The 19,581-nt window shown below is 41.1% G+C and overlaps 1 protein-coding gene across 1 annotated transcript in view; it reads left to right on the top strand.

Annotated features, from left to right (window-relative positions):
* Positions 1–2,586: 2,586 nt before the first annotated feature.
* Positions 2,587–19,581, top strand: part of NCKAP1L (NCK associated protein 1 like) — a 51,705-nt gene continuing 34,710 nt past the window's right edge. The window contains exons 1-9 of the mRNA XM_032173492.2: positions 2,587–2,735; positions 4,175–4,285; positions 5,314–5,406; positions 12,579–12,635; positions 13,129–13,271; positions 14,409–14,499; positions 14,588–14,725; positions 17,545–17,593; positions 17,690–17,846. Coding sequence (XP_032029383.1) covers positions 2,634–2,735; positions 4,175–4,285; positions 5,314–5,406; positions 12,579–12,635; positions 13,129–13,271; positions 14,409–14,499; positions 14,588–14,725; positions 17,545–17,593; positions 17,690–17,846 — 941 coding nt within the window. The 5' untranslated portion in view covers positions 2,587–2,633. The remainder of the gene's footprint in view (positions 2,736–4,174; positions 4,286–5,313; positions 5,407–12,578; positions 12,636–13,128; positions 13,272–14,408; positions 14,500–14,587; positions 14,726–17,544; positions 17,594–17,689; positions 17,847–19,581) is intronic.

The following is a 19,581-nucleotide window of genomic DNA, read 5'->3' as shown; positions in this document are numbered from 1 at the left end:
AACAGCAGGTGATTCAAATCTTCATGACCAAGCTCACATTACCTCGAGCCCATAGCTTTCTAGGGACCCAGTCTAGCAAATAGAATGGAAGGCAGATTCTATATTCCTAAAATGCAAATTCTACCTTAGAGGTATTTGAAATTTCATGCGTTAAGTGTTGCCATCTTGCTGCTTCTTTTAAAAATACATTCTCTTTGGAGCATGGATGTTAAGTTTCTTTTTAAAATTAAAAAACATTTAGATTCAGGTGATACACGTGCAGGTTTGTTACATGGGTATATTGTGTGATGCTGAGATTTGGGCTTCTAATGAACCCATCACCCATGCCCAAGTAGCGAACATAGTACTCAAGTTTCTTTTTCTTTCTTGCCTTTATTTATTTAGAGACAGAGTCTTGCTCTATTGACCAGGCTGGAGTGCGGTGTTGAACTCCTGGGCTCAAGCGACCCTCCCACCTCGGCCTCCTGAGGAGCTGGGACTACAGCCATGTACCACCACACCAGGCTAATTTGTTTTATTTTATCTGTAGAGGGGTGGGGGAAGGTCTCACAATGTTGCCCAGGCTGGTCTTGAACTCCTGGCTTCAAGCAATCCTTCTACCTTTGCCTCCCAAAGTGCTGGGATTCTAAGCATGAGCCACTTCACTTGGCCCCAGCTTCTTAAGTAATAATGCTGATCAGCCATGTCTCTCTTCTCCCACTCCCTAGAATTTACTGGGACAATGGGAACTCTGGATATGGAAAATGGGAATGATTGAAAACCCGAGAAAAGGAATTGGCAAGGTGGTGGAAATGAAGAGAACTCTTTTGGATTTATAATTTTTCCTAGGATCTTTCGCTTTGTGTCTTGAAAGAAAGTTGAAATAGAGTTGAAAATTTTCTTGAATTATGGAGTTAAGGCTCATTGGAATGGCAAGAATATTTTAATGCTGAAATTCATTCAAGTCTCTTAAGATTTAAGGGTGATTACTAATTTCCTCTTTTTAATCTTGATTAATTTGGTTCTTCTTCATGGGGCCTATTTCCTAATTTAGTCTTAATAATTCAACAAATAAACCAGCATATTTGTTGAGTGACTATTGTGTCCAAGAGGTATTGTTCTAGATCAGTGTTTTTCAGCATGGAATATTTGTACCAAAACCTCCTACAACAGTGCTTATATAAGTACAGACTTCTAGGCCCCACAACAGACTCGCCTACCTACCAATGCTAATCTCAGAGGACAGGGATTGATCTGTTTCTCAAGCATCCATAAATGCCATGGTACTAGAGCACTGGTTCTCAAACTTGAGTGTGCATTGGAATCACCTGGAGGGATTGTTAAAACACAGAGTGCCTGGACCCACCCCAGAATTTTGGATTCAGTGGTCTGGGGTGGGTCCTAAGAATTTGCATCTCTAACAAGTTTCCGGGTGATGCTGGATCACATTTTGAGAATTACTATGTACTTCTTGAGAATTACTTTGAGAATATTATGTACTGTAGAAGTACTATGCACAGTAGTAGAGCATTGTGAGAAATATAAAAAAGTATTAGAGGCCGGGCATGGTGGCTCATGCCTGTAATTCCAGTACTTTGGGAAGCTGTGGCGGGCGAGTCACCTGAGGTCAGGAGTTCGAGAGCAGCCTGGCCAACACGGTGAAACTCCGTCTCTACTAAAAATACAAAAATTAGCGAGGCGTGGTGGTGGGCGCCTGTAACCGCAGCTACTCTAGAGGCCGAGGCTGGAGAATTGCTTGAGCCTGGGAGGTGGAGGTTGTAGTGAGCAGAGATCATGCCATTGCACTCCAGCCTGGGCAACAAGAGTGGAACTCTGTTTCAAAAAAAAAAAAAAAAGAAAAAGAAAAAAAAGTATTGGATACAATTCCTGTCACTAAGGAGCTTATGCTGTAGTTGGGGGAGATACAACGTACACTATAAACATATAACAAGGAATATATGTATTTGACAATATAAAATATAATACAATATAATATTTGACATTGATGGGGTCTTTAGGAGAAGATGGGATTTGATCTGGGTACTAAAAGATGATGAGGCCGAAGGTTCATAGGCATTCTTGGATATAAAAAAAGGAAAATATAGAGGTGTACAGGGGTGGGGTGGTAGTTACTTGTTTATCTAGCTTAGGGCTTTTTATTTTTATTTTTTATAGAGATGGGGTCTTGCTATGTTGCCCAGGCTGGTCTGGAACTCCTGAGCTCAATGGATCCTCCCACCTTGTCCTTCCAAAGTGCTGGGATTACAGGTGTGAGCCACCACACCCAGCCTGGTATAGAGCTTCGTCTAGGACACTTATGGGGGCATAAGACCAAAAAGGTTGGTGCAGTCTGTGAAGAGCCTTGAAAGTCTGTCCTTCTCCTCAGCTCCACCCACTTCATAGCCTTACCAAAAGTGCTGCACAGCCAGAAAGAGGAAGTCTCCCCTGCTGAGTGTGTAAGAGGAAGCACAAGAAGGCTCTGAGGGCCTGTGAGCCATAATGACTGATTTCACCCGTGAGCCAATTGCAGAGGCAACGGAAGACCAGCGTACCAACCAGGCTGGGTCCCTCCGCCAGAGGGTGTCACCATCTAAGCTGAAAGTGTCTGGGGAGGTCAGACATTGCTGTCTGGTGCTCCTCTCTCAGTGGCCATCATGTCTTTGACATCTGCTTACCAGCATAAATTAGCAGAGAAGCTCACTATCCTGAACGATCGCGGTCAGGGGGTTCTCATCCGTATGTATAACATCAAGAAGGTAAGCATGAACAATGGGACTAGTACTGATTCTTCCAACAATTATAGGACAGGGAACCCTGAGGCGGCAGGTGCAGCAGTTAGACTCCCATCTTTTTTCCACTGCTTTTCCACTGACTATAATCTACATAATCACTCAGATTATATAGGCCAGCCAGTTCAGGAAGGCAGAAGTGGAGGCTTCTTTTCAAGGCTTCCCCTTTCTAGATACGATTCTTGCCCAAATGACGGCATCTGCTTTCCTCTGGGGATGGGGGTGAGGGTGGGGATGGGGAAACAGCAGTTGTATTCCGAGCGACTTGGATAAAGGTCTGGGGTCCAACCTTCTGGGTTTTATTATTTATTGTTGATCCTCTACACTCTGAAGAGATCTGAAGCTGGGTCTCTGGCAAAAACTTCTCTGTGGAAGTGCTTCCCTAAAAGGAAAAAAAATTAGATAATTAGCTATTTAGATTAAAAAGGGTAGGTGTCTTCTGAGCTGCTCCTGGGGTAGTTCATGCTGTGGTGGTTGTGTGTGTGTGTGTGTGTGTGTGTGTGTGTGTGTGTTTAGAATAGGAACTGAGGAATTGAAAGAAGCTGGTGACAAGAGGTGGGCTAGGGGCTGGGCAAACCGTAGGAAGTAGAGAGATAAAGACAGGGGTGTTTATGGGGAGTTCCTGGCATAGAAAATAGGGGACTTTGCGGAGGGAGCTTTTGTGTCTTTTGTAATAAAACAAATCACCAGGAACATGGTTTCTCTGTCACCATGAATCCTGTAAATGCCCTTTGGGATGAGATACTCACATAGTGAACAAAACTGTGACACTGAATCTTGTACAAAGTCTAACTCCTGAGCAGCTGCTTTTCTTGTTCCTTCCGGCTTCAGTTGAGGGGTGGGGAAACAGCTTCCTCTTTGTGCTGGGGCCAAGCAGGCATTAAACTCTACCCATCAAGACAAAATGCCTAGGTTGTTAATTTGCTCTTAGATACTTGGCTTAATGTCTTGGAATTTTTTCTTGACCTACTCTCATGCTTTTTATTTTTATTTATATTTATTTATTTATTTATTTATTTATTTTTGGAGTCTTGCTCTGTCGCCCAGGCTCACTGCAACCTCCGCCTCCTGGGTTCAAGCGATTCTCCTGCCTCAGCCTCTCAAGTACCTGGGACTACAGGTGTGCACCACCATGCCCAGCTAATTTTTGTATTTTTAGTAGAGACGGGGTTTCACCACGTTGGCCAGGCTGGTCTCGAACTCCTGACGTTGTGATCCGCCTGCCTCAGCCTCCCGAAGTGCTGGGATTACAGGTGTGAGCCGCTGCACCCGGCCTCTCATGCTTTTTAAATTAATTCCCAGGTTGCCTTTTCCTAAGACAGATTATGAGAATGAATGTTGCAAGAAGAGGTATGCTTCTGAAGAGGAGGAGAAAGGGTTGAAATATATATGGTTTCTCTCTGCAGACTTGTTCAGACCCCAAATCTAAGCCACCTTTCTTACTGGAAAAGTCCATGGAACCATCTCTCAAGTATATCAACAAGAAATTTCCCATCATAGATGTCCGAAACAGCACGGTGAGAACTTGGTCCTTCTCTCCTTTCTCTGAATAATTCTCTGCTTGAAAGGCTGAAATTCTCCTCTTTTGATGCCTGTCTTCAAACTTGGCAGGGGATGGAGTAGTCTTTTTTATTAATAGTTTTCCAAGGCTCAACCACAGGGCTTCAGGTTGTTGTAGAGCTTTAAGTCTTGAGCATTTTGAGATAAGATGGGATTCTTCCAGCGTAAGCTGGAGTGAATCATCACCCCTTTTCCATTGCAAGATTCATGGGAAAACATTGTTTTTGTACCAGACAGCTCTATCAACTCAGCAGGGTACATGCATTTTATTGTTTCTGTTTCCCACTCATTGTTTCCTTGCTGTTTGTCTTAGATTTATGCATCTAATGGGATATCTCTACTTTTCCCTTATTAAATGTTAACCCTAGATTTTTCACCCATCTTTGTAGCATCTTTGTATTCTGTTTCTTTTGACTTTGATATAAATAGTATATCTGTTCATCTGAAAGGGTCCTCTAGTCAGGATCACATGCAGCCATTCTACCTAGATAGGCAATCTCCTTTGTTTAAAGACCTTCAGAGCACTGAAGCGTTTCTAACTTCCTTTGTCAGTATATTTCAACCCTCTTTCTTTTTATTTTATTTTATTTTTTGAGATGGAGTCTCGCTCTGTCACCCAGGCTGGAGTGCAGTAGCACAATCTTGGCTCACTGCAACCTCTGCTTCCCAGGTTCAAGTGATTCTTCTGACTCAGCCTCTCGAGTAGCTGGGATTACAGGCGCCTGCCACCACACCCAGCTAATTTTTGTATTTTTAATAGAGACGGGGTTTCACCATGTTGGCCAGGGTGGTCTTGAACCCCTGACCTCAGGTGATCCACCTGCCTTGGCCTCCCAAAGTGCTGGGATTACAGGCGTGAGCCACTGCGCCCAGCCTCAACCCTCTTTAAGAATGTTTTGGGTATAACCACTGTTCTTCTTGAGTTATTTGGATCAATTGTCTTATTTTGCACTTTTTATATTGTTTTGTTCTGTGTTTCCCTCAGCAACATTTAGGACCAGTACATCGTGAAAAAGCCGAGATAATTAGATTCCTCACCAACTACTACCAGTCATTTGTGGATGTCATGGAATTTCGGGTGAGCTCTCTTGAGCCCTTTCCAACATAGGCAAGCTCTTTCAGAGGCTATTCTTTCTTTAGATGTTCATGTATTTGCTTAAAACAAGTTCTTGAAAAAATGAGAGAGATGTACTAATATGGAAAGATATCTAAGTTGTATTGTTAAATGAAAGCAAATTTCAAAATAGTATATGATACATCACATTTCTGTTTTAAAAGAGTATATATGTATATGTATTTAGTAAATACCTAGGAAAGATCTAGAATACTTTACATTAAACTGTTAAAAATAACTACCTTTGGGGACTGATTATGACTGGCTTCAATTTACTACGCTATGCATATTTTTTCTATTTTAAAAATTGTGGTAAAATACACGTAACATAAAATTTACCATCTTAACCATTTTTAAGTATACAGTTCAGTGGTACTAAGTATATTAATAATGCAACCATCTTTTCATCTTGTAAACCTGAAACTCTCTGCCCTTTATGCAATAATTCCCCATTTCCCTTTCTCCTCGGCCCCTTGCCATCTCAATTCTACTTTGTTTCTGTGATTTTGACTATTCTAAGTACCTTATGTAAGTAGAATCATAAAGCATTTGTCTTTTTGTGACTGGCTTATTTCATCAGCCTAGTGTCCTTAAGGTTCATCCCTGTTGTAGCATATTGTAGAATTTCCTTTTTAAGCTAAATAATATTCCATTGTATGATTACACTATATTTTGCTTATCTGATTGTATGCTGATGGACATTTAGGTTGCTTCCAAGTTTTAGTTATTGTAAATGATGCTGCTATGAACGTGGGTGTACAAATATATCTTCAAAACCCTACTTTCAATTCTTTTGATTATAAACATGGAAGTGGAAATGCTGGATCATATGATAATTCTATTATTATTATTTTTTGAGATAGGGTCTCACTCTGTTGCCCAGGCTGGAGTGTAGTGGTGCAATCACAGCTCACTGCTGCCTCGACCTCCTGGGCTCAGGTGATCCTCCCACCTCAGCCTCTTGAGTAGCTAGGGCTAAAGGCACATGCCACCACACCTGGCTAATTTTTTGTACTTTTTGTAGAGATGGGGTATCCCCATGTTGGCCAGGGTGGTCTCAAACTCCTGGGCTCAAGCTATCCACCCACCTCGGCCTCCCAAAGGCTGGACTGTGCCGGCCTATTTTTAACTTTTTGAGGAACTGCTATACTGTTTTCCACAGTGGCTGTACTGTTTTACATTCTCACCAACAGTGCATAAGGGCTGTAATTCCTCCACATCCTCGCCAACAACTGTTATTTCACTTTTTTGAGAACAGCCATCCTAATGGGTGTGAGGTATTATCTCATCTAAGTTTTTATTTGCATTTTTGCTAATGATTAGTGATAATGAGCATTTTTCGTGGGCTTATTGGCCATTTATATATCTTCTTTGAAGAAATGTCTGTTTCATTCTTTGACCATTTTTGAATTGGATTTTGTGTGTGTGTTGAGACTTAGGAGTTCTCTATACAGGTTGAGTATTCCTTATGGAAAATTCTTGAGACCAGAAGTGTTTTGAATTTCATATGTTTTCAGATTTCAGAATATTTGCATTAGGCAGTTGAGCATCCCTAATCTGAAAGTCTGAAATTTGAAATGTTTCAATGAGCGTTTCCTTTGAGTGTCATGTTGGTGCTCAACAGGTTTCAGATTTTAGAGCATTTTGGATTTTTGGGTTAGGGAAGCTCAACCTGTATAAGCTATATATCTCTGCATTATTTGAGCTTTAAAAATTTCAAGTATTTTTCCACAATATTTTATTACAAACCTACTGTAAAATTTCTAGTATAGTACAATGAGTATTGTTATACTCTTCTCCTGGATCTCCTAATTGTTAGTATTTTGCCACATTTTCTTATCCTTCTCTATTTTTTAATGAACTATTTGAGTTAGCCTCATACATCATGACATTTCCTTTCCCAAATACTTAAGCATACATTTGCTAAGAGCAAGAATATTTTCTTGCCCAACCCTAATATAATTATCATACTCAGGAAATATAACATTATGGCTGGGTGCTGTGGCTCACGCCTGTAATCCCAACACTTTGGGAGGCTGAGAGGGATGAATCGCTTGAGCCCAGGAGTTTGAGACCAGCCTGGGCAACATCATGAAACCTAATCTACACCAAAAAAAAAAGAAAAAAAAAATTAGCTGGGCGTGGTAGTGAGTGCCTGTAGTCCCAGCTGCTTAGGAGGCTGAGGCAGGAGGATCACTTGAACCTGGGAAGTCAAGGCTGTAGTTAGCCATGATTGTGCCAATGGCCACTGTACTCCAGCCTGGGTGACACAGTGAGACTTTGTCTCCAAAAAAAAAAAAAAAAAAACCCACCCAAACTAATATACAGCCCATATTCACATTTCTCCAGTTGTCTCAAGGATAATACATTGGATTTAGTTATGTCTCCTTCGTCTTTAATCTAGAATGATTTCCAGCCTTTGTCTTGTATGACACTGACCTTTTTGAAGAGTCCAGGCTAGTTATTTTTGAGAATATCCTTCAATCTGAATTTGTCTTATTGTTCATAGTTTTTGGGAGCAATACTACATGGATGATATTTTATTTGAATTTTAAACAATGAGCATGTATTATTTTTATAAACAAAAAATAAAAATTATTTAATATGATGTTTTTGAAAGAAAAATTGATAAGGTATTATTAAAATTTTAAAAATTAATGTAGTAATTTTACCTTTAGAAATTTGTCATAGGGAAACAGAATTTTTTCATGGGGAAATAAAAAAAGGAAACAAATGCAAAGACATATGTATAAGAATATACTCCATTGCATTATTTATGATAGTTATAATGTGATAATTGATATATCCAATAAATAAAGGTTTGGTTAAAAGTTCAGAGTATGTGCCCACAAATGAATATTCTGTAGCTGTTAAAGTATACATATATATATTTATACATATATATTTTTTCTTTTCTTTTTTCTTTTTTTTTTGAGGCGGAGTCTCACTGCGTTGCCCAGGCTGGAGTACAGTGGCGTGATCTTGGCTCACGGCCGCCTCCGCCTTCGGGTTGAAGCTAGTCTCCTGCCTCAGCCTCCTGAGTAGCTGGGATTACAGGCACATGCCACCACTCCTGGTTAATTTTTGTATTTTTAGTAGAGATGGGGGTCTCACCATGTTGGCCAAGCTGGCCTTGAACTCCTGACCTCAAATGATCCACCTGCCTCAGCCTCCCAAAGTGCTGGGATTACAGGCATGAGACACTGCACCCAGCCAGTAATATATTTTTTATATTAATTGGTATAGAAAATGTTCATCGTATGTTGTTTAATGTAAAAGCACATTGCAGTAAGACAGTTTAAGACAGATGTAAGATGTAAGATGTCCCTAAAATGTATATTTACATAGGTAAATATACATATAAAGAAGATTGGAATTTCTGATCGGTGGGATTACAGTTTAAAAAAACTAGTTAAAATTAAACTTGTTGGTATTTTCTAGTTTTTTCTACAATAAACGCATTATTTATGTATTCAAGAAATAATGCAAATTTTAGCCCTCTGAGCAACCCAAGCTTGCGGTGGTGTTATAGTATTTTTTCAGATGATACAAGAATAATGTGTTCTTTGCCTACCCTAGGAAGCAAATCCAGGATATTCAGTAGATCACATAGTGAAGAGAGAAGTGAGGACAAGAAGGACTGTAATGTATGAACGAGGGTCAGGTCGGAGAGTACTCATTGTGGAATTGAGAGTAGTGGTTAGCAAGAGGGTAGGCGCTGGTGGGGGAAGAATGCTGGAAGCACATAAAAAAAGTCTCTTACTGAGAAAAGTTGAAGGGCAAAGGAGATTTTAGAACACTTTCTGGTTGCTGCAGTGGTAAATAAAGTTCTGAGCCCAAGGTGTTTGGTATGGCTTGCTTAGGAAAGGAGGGGAAATAGGAACATTGAAGTATGATGTATTGTTAAGTAGGCCCTGAATTAGACAGACTTGGTTTCAAATCTGAGCTTTACCACTTACAAACTGTATGACTTTAGATAAGAAACTCTTTAAATTCCAGTTTCCTTATCTATAAAATGGAGAAATTAGATTTACTATGTGAGGCGTCTGTGAGAATTAAATGAGATAATGCATGAACAACATCTAGCTTGGTGTTTAGCATATAGTAAGGCAATAGACCAACACATGTTATTTCCATTCCCTTCTGATTCTTGTCTGTAGAGAATAAGACCTGCGTAGTGGCATTGGTTGCGTGAGTGGCTGAAAGTGAATTTCAGCTATATTCCACTGGAATTTGGATGTAGGCTGGAGTTGTAGAAAGGCATTCCTAGCAAATGAGGAAGTATAGACCTAGACAGAGGTCATGTAGCATACAGGGAAAATCAAAAGCTCTGGGTTCAAGTTCTAGTACCATTCCTTACTAGCTCTATGATCTTAGGCAAGTTTCTTTTTTTTTTTTTTTCTGCATTAATTCAGCAAGTATTTATGATGTCATCTGACTCCCTGCCACACTGGGGAAACAAGTGTAGAGACGGGGCACTGCCTGCACAGGGCACATTTTGGGGGACAGCTACCCTGTCGGTGTGTTAGGCAAGTTTCTTAACTGCTCTTGGCCTTGGTTTCCTTATCTGTTAATTTAGACACAGCCTTTTTTTGGAAGATAAGTAAGAAGCACTTTTCCTACACATTTTAATAAATTTTGACAAGTGTATATGCCTGTGTAACCACCACTACAAAGTATTGAATATTTCCATCACCCCAAGGGTTCCTTGTGCCTTTTTTTTTTTTTTCCTTCAGCCAATCCCTACCCTTCACTCCTGGCCCCAGGCAACCACTGATCTACTTTCTAGAACAGATTTTTCTTTTCTAGCAGTTCAAATAAATGGAATCTATACAGCATGTATTCTTTTGTGTCTGGCTCCTCTCACTCAGCATCATGTTTCTGAGATTGATCTACGTTGTTGCATGTATCAGTGATTCAGTGCCCCCGTCCTCCCTTTTTTTTTTTTTTTTTAGATGGAGTTTCACTCTTGTTGCCCAGGCTGGAGTGCAATGGTGCGATCTTGGCTCACTGCAACCTCCGCCCCTGGGGTTCAAGCAATTCTCCTGCCTCAGCCTCCTGAGTAGCTGGGATTACAGGAATGCGCCACCACACCTGGCTAATTTTGTATTTTTAGTAGAGACGGGGTTTCTCCATGTTGGTCAGGCTGGTCTTGAACTCCCGACCTCAGGTGATCTGCCCTCCCAAAGTGCTGGGATTACAGGCGGGAGCCACGGCGCCCGGCCTCAGTCCCCCTTTTTGCTGAGAACTATTCCATTGTATGGGTACAATTTATTTATCCATTTACCTGTTGATAGACATTTGAGTTGTTTCTAGTTTTAGGCCATTATGCGTAAGTTGCTACAAACTTTCAAGTACAAATCTTTGTGGGGACATATTTTTCATTTCACTTGGTTAAATCTAGAAGTTGAATTGCTGAATCGTACGGTAAGAGTATATTTAATTTTATAAGAAACCGCCAAACCTTTTTTCAGAGTTGTTCCATTTTATCCTCCCACCAGTAATATATGAGAGCTTCAGTTTCTCTATATTCTCATCAGCACTTGCTATTATTAGACTTACATTTTAGTTATTCCAGTGGGTTTGTCATGGTATCTTATTGTGGTTTAAATTTGCATTTCCCTGATGGCTAATATCATTGAGCATCTTTTCATGTGCTTATTATATATATATATATATATATATATATATGTATATACTTTTTTTTTTTTTTTTAGACAGAGTCTTGCTCTGTCACCCAGGCTGGAGTGCAGTGGCATGATCTCAGCCCACTGCAACCTCCGCCTCTCAGCTTACTGCAACCTCTGCCTCCCAGGCTCAAACAATTCTCGTGCCTCAGCCTCTTGAGTGGCTGTGATTACAGGCATGTACCGCCACACTCAGCTAATTTTTTTTTTTATTTTTATTTTTAGTAGAGACAGGGTTTTGTCATGTTGGCCAGGCTCTCTTGAACTCCTGGCCTCAAGTGATCCTCCCACCTCAGCCTTCCAAAATGCTGGGATTACAGGTGTGAACCACCATGCTTGGCATCATATTTTTTTTATGGTATTAAGTTCCTGTTCAAATCTTTTGGCAACATATTAAAAAATGTATATATATATATATTTTCTTTATCAATTTTACTTTTTTAGAAATGAAAGTACCAATATTCAGTGGATAAGGCTAGGAACTAGGAACAAAATGAATCAGTGGAAGAAAGGCTGAATGAATTGTGGTATACCATGGGCTATTATGCAGCTATGAAAAAGAATGCATTCATGCTCTAGGAGATGACTCTGAGGACTTTTGGCAAGTAGGAGTGAATGAGCAAAGCAAAATTACAAGCAGGGAATAATATTATCTCAATTTTATAACACAAATAGTGACCAAAAAACCTGTTTCTCTCTCTCCCTTTTCCTTTTATAATCTAATAGTATTATATAAATAGGGAGAAAAATAAGAAAATATTGTAAGAAAAATAAAATAATATCAGGTGTTAAAGTGGTTTACCTGGGCGTTCTTCAGGATGGAGGGTGGGTGCTGATGTTGGGGGAAAGAAATGTCTGCAATAAAAGTGCATATTAATTTAGGTAAAACTATGTGTGAAAAGGAAAAGAATCCCTATCACACTAGAATGAGAGTTAAATGAAGTATATGCAAATTACTTGGTAAGTACCTCACACACAGTGAACTGTCAGTAAATAGAAACTCATGGAAAATTGGATAGTATTCCGATTTGTTAATGATTAACTCCTGAGAAAAGGAGATAGAATCCAGGAACAGACTTACTTTGTGGTTTGTCAATACAAATGGTTTGATTTTTGGCATTTTTGAAGCTACCTATTAGATAATCTACATTTTACAACCTTTTTTAATTTGGAAGATTGCGCACAGGGATGATAAGCTCAGGAAAAGTGTGTGTGATATAATAGAGACTTGTGCCTGTGGAAATGTAGGCATTTGGCAGTGTAGCTGATAGGGGCCCACTGGTGGCTTACTGAGGAGGAATTTCCTCCCTCTTTTTGACAGTGACTTTTCTCTGTTACTTGGTGGCTTGCTAAGACCTCTAAGGGAGAGGTCCCTTTCCCTCAAGTTCTGGTAGTACGTCACCTTCTCTTTGTTTTTTTATTAATTCTTGTCTTCACTTCCACCCCCAGGATCATGTATATGAACTTCTCAACACCATTGATGCCTGCCAGTGCCATTTTGATATCGTAAGATCCTTTGCAATTCTCTTCTATCGTAGAGTCAAAGAAAAGGCCAGGTCTAGGTTGGGAGGTCTAGGTTGGCAGGTCTAGGTCTAGTCACAGGATGGGGTGGGAAGGGACTGGAAGGATGGCTATTTCATTTATTCCTTCTCAGGACTACTATAATTGTTTTGTAAAAAGTGCTGAAGTGAAAATATATTTACATGTTAAGCAGATTGGCAATGTGATTTAATTAATTAAAAAATTACATAAAAATCTTCTTCACCTTTTCCATCTCCTAAAAGCTACCTTATTTCCTGGCCTCCTTGTATCTTGAGCTCACTTTTAGCCCCTGACTTTTGTTCCAATTTTCTTATTCGTCTTTTCAATCCTGTCAGTTCCTACTTCTAAATAGATTCACTCGGAATCTATTGAGCACTGCCCAGAGTGGTTGGGGAAAGAAGGAGATCCAGGTTAATTGGCCATGCTGTCCTTGGGTTCCTATGTATTTTTCTTGTAGAATCTCAACTTTGATTTCACTCGGAGTTACCTGGACTTGATTGTGACTTACACCTCCGTCATTTTACTTCTGTCACGGATTGAAGATCGACGGATACTGATTGGCATGTACAATTGTGCCCATGAGATGCTGCATGGGCATGGGTGAGTTAAGGCGAGAGTATTATGTGAAGAGTCTCATACGTGGTGCTATGATGTAGAGAGTCCCTCATGCAAAGGAAATTGATGCCATGATTTCTTATATGAGAACCTATAATCTACATTGACCCAGGCAAAATAAGGTACACTTTTACATATTCAGTTGACTCTGAAACAACACGGGTTTGAACTACGCGGGTCTACTTTATACATGGATTTTTTTCAACCAAACATGGATTGAAAATGTAGTGTTCATGGGATGTGAAATCCACCTATACAGAGGACTAGCTTTTTAAATGGTGTGGGTTCCGCAGGACTGACTGCGGGACTTCAGTATGCACGGGATATTGGCATACGTGGGAGTCTTGGAACCAATCCCCCTGCTATAATGAGAGACAACTGTGGCTAACTCTTGAATATCTGCTAGTGGATTATTCAATTTGCATCATCTCTGAACAATTTTTAATCCTGGGCTGACTTCTACTCTGATTTTCAGGTTATTACAAAAGGCAAAGAAAATTCTTTTTAGTGTTGGTAGGAATAATATTAGTAAGATAAATCCATTAGAGGTAACTAATGCATGATAATACATTTGAAGCCAAATATAAATGGATTTTGAATTGTCTGCAGTTCTGTCCCCCTCCATTAGTGCAAATGTAAGTATTTAAGGGCTGAAAAAATGAAGACTGGAGGGATCAGAGTGGGTTGTGGCACATCGTTCTATGATGATGTGTATTCCCATGTGCCTACGTGGATACCTAGACACATGCCTTACCCATTAGCTTTGAATATTTATATATCCTTTTGGGTTGTATAACGATTTGGATCTAGGCATATTACTTGATTTTGAACTAATTAACAGATTTATAGAGTACCTATCATGTGTCCAACCCTATTTTTGGTGCTTATAAGGAAAAAAATTTCAAGGACCTGCCCAAAATGAAATGGTTCTATTTAGCCATAGCTTAGTAACCTGAGCCTGGAGTGGGGTATCTTTATATGTAATTTACAGTGTAGTATATATATCTTTGGAGGTGGTGGGGAGTGCCAGCCTATGCACATATCTTTATCCTGTATGCAAACATAAGAGTTCAAGTCATGGGTAAGGGAGGGCTGTAACCCCCCTCCTCTGCTTTCTTCTAGTGACCCCAGTTTTGCCCGTCTGGGTCAGATGGTCTTGGAGTATGACCACCCTCTGAAGAAGCTGACAGAAGAGTTTGGGCCTCACACAAAGGCAGGTTCCCTGACAGTGGAGAATTCCTCAGGCAGAAGTATATTGTCCTCATGATTGCCGCTAAGGTTTCATTTGCTTTTCCCCACAGGCTGTGAGTGGAGCCCTCCTCTCTTTGCATTTCCTCTTTGTCCGAAGGAACCAGGGGGCTGAGCAGTGGCGCAGTGCCCAACTTCTAAGCCTCATCAGCAACCCCCCAGCCATGATTAACCCTGCTAATTCAGATACAGTGAGTGCCCTTTTCCTTTTTTATTTTTTTTATATATATGCTTTTATTTTTCTGTGATTACAAACACAACTGAATATCAAATGCACAAAGTAAGAATTATACGGGGAAAAAAATCAGATACGTTCATATATATATCACCTTTTCAAGGCTATTTCCATCCAGAATAACCTTGGTTTGCCAGGGCCAATAGAAAGAATTCACAAAATCACCTTTAGTCAAATTTCTGTGTTTGCTTTCTTCTATAATTCCAATACCTCCACCATCAAGGACTTGAGATAGCTGCCAAGGTGTTATATAATCAATGCCAGTGTCTTCATTCATTCTACAACGAAGGCTGTCACTTCACACTTGGAAGGTTGCACAGCGGCCTGGCAGAGGCGCTCCTCACTTCCCAGACGATAGGCGACCGGGCAGAGGCGCTCCTCACTTCCCAGACGATAGGCGACCGGGCAGAGGCGCTCCTCACTTCCCAGACGATGGGCGGCCGGGCAGAGGTGCTCCTCATTTCCCAGACGGGGCGGCCAGGCAGAGACGCTCCTCACTTCCTAGACGGAGTGGCGGCCGGACAGAGGCTGTAATCTTAGCACTTTGGGAGGCCAAGGCAGGCGGCTGGGAGGTGGAGGTTGTAGCGAGCCGAGATCACGCCACTGCACTCCAGCCTGGGCAACATTGAGCACTGAGTGAGCGAGACTCCGTCTGTAATCCCAGCACTTCAGGAGACCGAGGCGGGCAGATCACTCGAGGTCAGGAGTTGGAGACCAGCCTGGCCAACACGGTGAAACCCCGTCTCCACCAAAAATACAAAAACCATCCAGGCGTGGTGGTGTGCGCCTGCAATCCCAGGTATTCGGCAGGCCGAGGCAGGAGAATCACGGGAGCCCGAGGCAGGGAGGTTGCAGTGAGCCGAGATTATGCCGCTGCACTCCAGCCTGAGCAACAGAGGGAGACCGTCTCAACAGAAAAAAGAAAGAAAAGAAAGAAAGAAAGAAAGAAGGAAAAAGAAAGAAAGGCTTTTCCTTTTTTTAGTGGAAGCATTCTCTTTGCCAAGGCCATCATCTCTGTAGAGGGTGCTTCTTTCAGGAAATATCAGTACTAAAGAATGCTTTAGTCTTCTTCTAGGGTATGCCTCTAAGTTGAGCACTTCTTGTAGCTAAAAAATCGTGGTTGGTTTGGGGCTTTTGTTTGGATCAGGGTTAGTGGTTTAACAAAAGTGATCTATAAGCAGTTAGCCTGTCCATAGAAGGAATTTAGTAAATATTCATAGAATGAATGAATGGATGAAACAGAGTCATTAGGCACCTATTAAGCCTAGCAGCAACTTGATTTTAGGAATCAATTAACTTATTTTTATTTTTTTGAGACACTGTGTTACTCTGTCACCCAGGCTGGAGTACACTGGCATGATCACTGCTTACTGCAGCCTCCACCTCCTGGGCTCAAGTGATCCTCCCACTTCAGCCTCCTGAGTAGCTGGGACTACAGGTGTGTGTGCCACCATGGTTGGCTAATTTTATTTTATTTAATTTTAATTTTTATTTTTGAGACAGCGTCTCACTCTGTCACCCAGGCTGGAGTGCAGTGGCGTGATCTTGGCTCACTGCAACCTCCCCATCCTGGTTCAAGCAATTCTTCTGTCTCAGCCTCCCAAGTAGCTGGGACTACAGGCACGTGCTGCCACACCTGGGTAATTTTTTTTTTTTTTATCTTTAGTAGAGACAGGGTTTCACCATGTTGGCCAGGCTGGTCTTGAACTCCTGACCTCAAGTGATCTGTGTGTCTTGGCCTCCCAAAGTGCTGGGATTACAGGCATGAGCCACCGTGCCCAGCCTGTTTATTTTTTTGTAGAGACGAGGTATCACTATGTTGCCCAGGCTGGTCTTGAACTCCTGGGCTCAAGTGATCCTCCTGCCTTGGCCTCCCAAAGTGCTGGATTATATGTGTGAGCCACTGTGCCTGGCCAGGAATCAATTAATTAATTAATTAATTAATTAATGTTTTTGTTTGATGACTGTGGGCTCAAAGTCCTTCCCTCAAAGAACTTATAGTCTGGTAGGGAATATATGCCATGTAGTCATAAAAATACAACGGATGGTACATGATTAGTGATAAGTGCCAAACTAGTGATTTACACTTTAAGCAGTGAAAGAACCCAAAGGTTAACCATCACAGGGAGAAATCATGAGAAGGTTTTTGAGTCTTGCTCTCCTCATTTCATTGTTATTAAAAATATCTGAACTGTTGAAGAGAAGTTATGTTAAACCTTTTGGTTGTTCTGACTTCCAGCCCAAGTTCCTCTTTCTTTTCTCAACTGTATTGTTTTTCCCTCACTCCACTTCCCGTGCCTCATCACCTCCATTATTGGCAGGCTTCCCTGCTGTTGGTTTATCAATGTGCCCTAAACTAGTCTGGTAAAATAAAAGTTAGTTTTTTAAAAAAATTAAGAGACAGGGTTTTGCTCTGTTGCCTAGGCTGGAGTGCAGTGATACAATCACAGCTCACTGCAGCCTTGACCTCCTGGGTCCAAGAGATCCTCCTATCTCCTCCTCCTGAGTACCTAGGACTACAGGTGCACACCGCCATGTCTGGCTAATTTTTAAATTTTTTGTAGAGACAAGGTCACACTGTGTTGCCCAGGCTGGTCTTGAACTCCTGGCCTCAAGCTATCCTCCTGCCCCTGCCTCCCAAAGTGTTGGGATTAAAAGCGTTAGCCACCACTCCTGGCCAAAAGTTAGTTTTGATACTCAGATTCTAGCTTGTCCTTTCTCCTTTAGAGGAAGGCCAAGTTAAATAACTGATCATCTTTTCTTCTCTTCTCACAGATGGCCTGTGAGTATCTGTCTGTGGAAGTAATGGAGCGCTGGATTATCAGTAAGTTTAGTGGGATTACATGGGAGTGGATGAAGCAGCATGTTACATGAAGAACAAGTTCTAAAAGTCTTCTCGGCACTGTTTTCCCACCTACAGTTGGGTTTCTTCTTTGTCATGGGTGCCTCAACTCCAATAGCCAGTGCCAGAAGCTGTGGAAGCTGTGTCTGCAGGGCTCCCTGTACATCACCCTTATCCGTGAGGATGTGCTGCAGGTGCACAAAGTCACCGAGGACCTGTTTAGCAGTTTGAAAGGGTGAGAAACACGAGAGCCAAACTGATCTTCCTTGAATAGTTTTTAGCCCCTCCCAACATCCTTTTTCAGTCTCCACAAGTGTTCTCAGATACAGGTGGTAACGATTAATTCTAACTATTGAAGAAGTATACATTAAATACCTACTAATAGCTAAGTGCTTCACTGGGTTTTAGGGATACAATAATGAATAAGATAACATGGAGGTTAAGAGCATAGACTCTGAAACCAGATTGCTTGGGTTTGAATTCAGGCTCTACCACTAGTCGTGTGGCCTTGGGCAAGTTGCTCAAATTTCCCATGCCATTACCTCAATTTCCTCATCTATAAAATGTGGATAATAGTAGTACCTCCCTATGGCCTACCTCATAGGGTTGTTGTGAAGAATAAAAGGGTTATTATTTGTAAAGCAGGTAGAAAAGTTCCTGGTACATTGTAAGTGCCATGTACTTGTTAAAGAAAAAAAAAAGACAGTTTTTGCTCTCGAGGAGTCTATGAATTGGTAGAAAATAAACAAATTGTTTGATAGAGTAAGAGATTATAATGTGTAAACACAAAGTACTGTGGAAGCATTTAGAAGGACACTTAAACTGGCCTCTCAGGATCTGGAAAAACCTGGAGACAGGTAGATCTGAAAGGCTAAACAGTTGAAGAGTGTGTGTATGTGTGTGTGTGTGTGTGTGTGTGAGTAATTGTGTGTGTGTGTGCCTGTGCGTTGGGTAGAAAGGTAGGGGAGTTGCTTGAGGCAAAGAAAGATATTCTAGGCAGAGAAACTATCAAGATTTTTGAGGCAACAAAGAGAATGGCAAGTTCTGAGAAGTTCATGTAGTTCAGTGCATGGGCAGCTGGGTTATAGAAATGAAGATGTTGAGAGATGAATTTGGAGAGGTAAATTAGGATGTTTTATGGTTTGCTATGGAGTTTGAATCCATCCCAAAGAGGATGGGGAACTATTGAGTGATTTCAGACAGGGGAGTGACATGATCATATTTGCATTTTAGAAAAGATCATTCTGGCTGCATGGAAGAAAAGAAATTAGATGGGCAAAACTAGAGGCAGAGATGAATTAAGTAAATTAGGACGAATTGAGGATGATGTGGAGGTTTCTGGCGTGGATATCTGGCATTCCTTGAGATAAGAGAGCATGTGATAAAAGCAAGTTTGTGGGGGAAAGATTGTGTGGTTAGTTTTAAACAGGTTGACTTTGAAATGTCTGTGGGACACTGAAGATAGATGTGTTAGGCCTTCTATTTTATGGTTCTGAAACTTGGGAGTGAGGTCTGGATTCAGATAAAGATTGCTGAGTCGGTAATTAAAGCCAGGAGAGTACTTGAGATTACTCAGGAGCACATGCGGAGTGAGAACAGAATGGGATAAACCTCTGTATATGTTGGTATTTGAGGGCCAGAGAAATCAGTGGGAGATATTGAAAAGAAGAGGGAAAAGAGAAGCCAACAAAGAAAGCATTCCTAGAAGGAAGGACCAGTGATCTGTTAGATGATGTTGAGAGATCAAATAAAATAAGAATTGAAAAAATGTTCATTGGATTTGGCTCTAAAGATGGTTTTAGTGCCCTTCTTGTGAACAACCTGAGTGGTAAAGTTGAAAGCTGGGCTGCAGTGAGTTTAGGAGCAAGTGAGAGATGTGGAATTTAATAAACAACTCTTTCAAAGTTTGACTGTAAAGGGAAGAATAGAGAGAGGTAAAATGAGAAGGAGGAGTGGGTTTAAGGAAAGGG

The sequence above is a fragment of the Hylobates moloch genome, unplaced genomic scaffold (genome assembly GCF_009828535.3).
Source record: "Hylobates moloch isolate HMO894 unplaced genomic scaffold, HMol_V3 SCAFFOLD_13, whole genome shotgun sequence".
In the NCBI taxonomy this organism is placed as follows: Eukaryota; Metazoa; Chordata; class Mammalia; order Primates; family Hylobatidae; genus Hylobates; species Hylobates moloch.
This window is presented reverse-complemented; position numbering and strand designations above follow the sequence as displayed.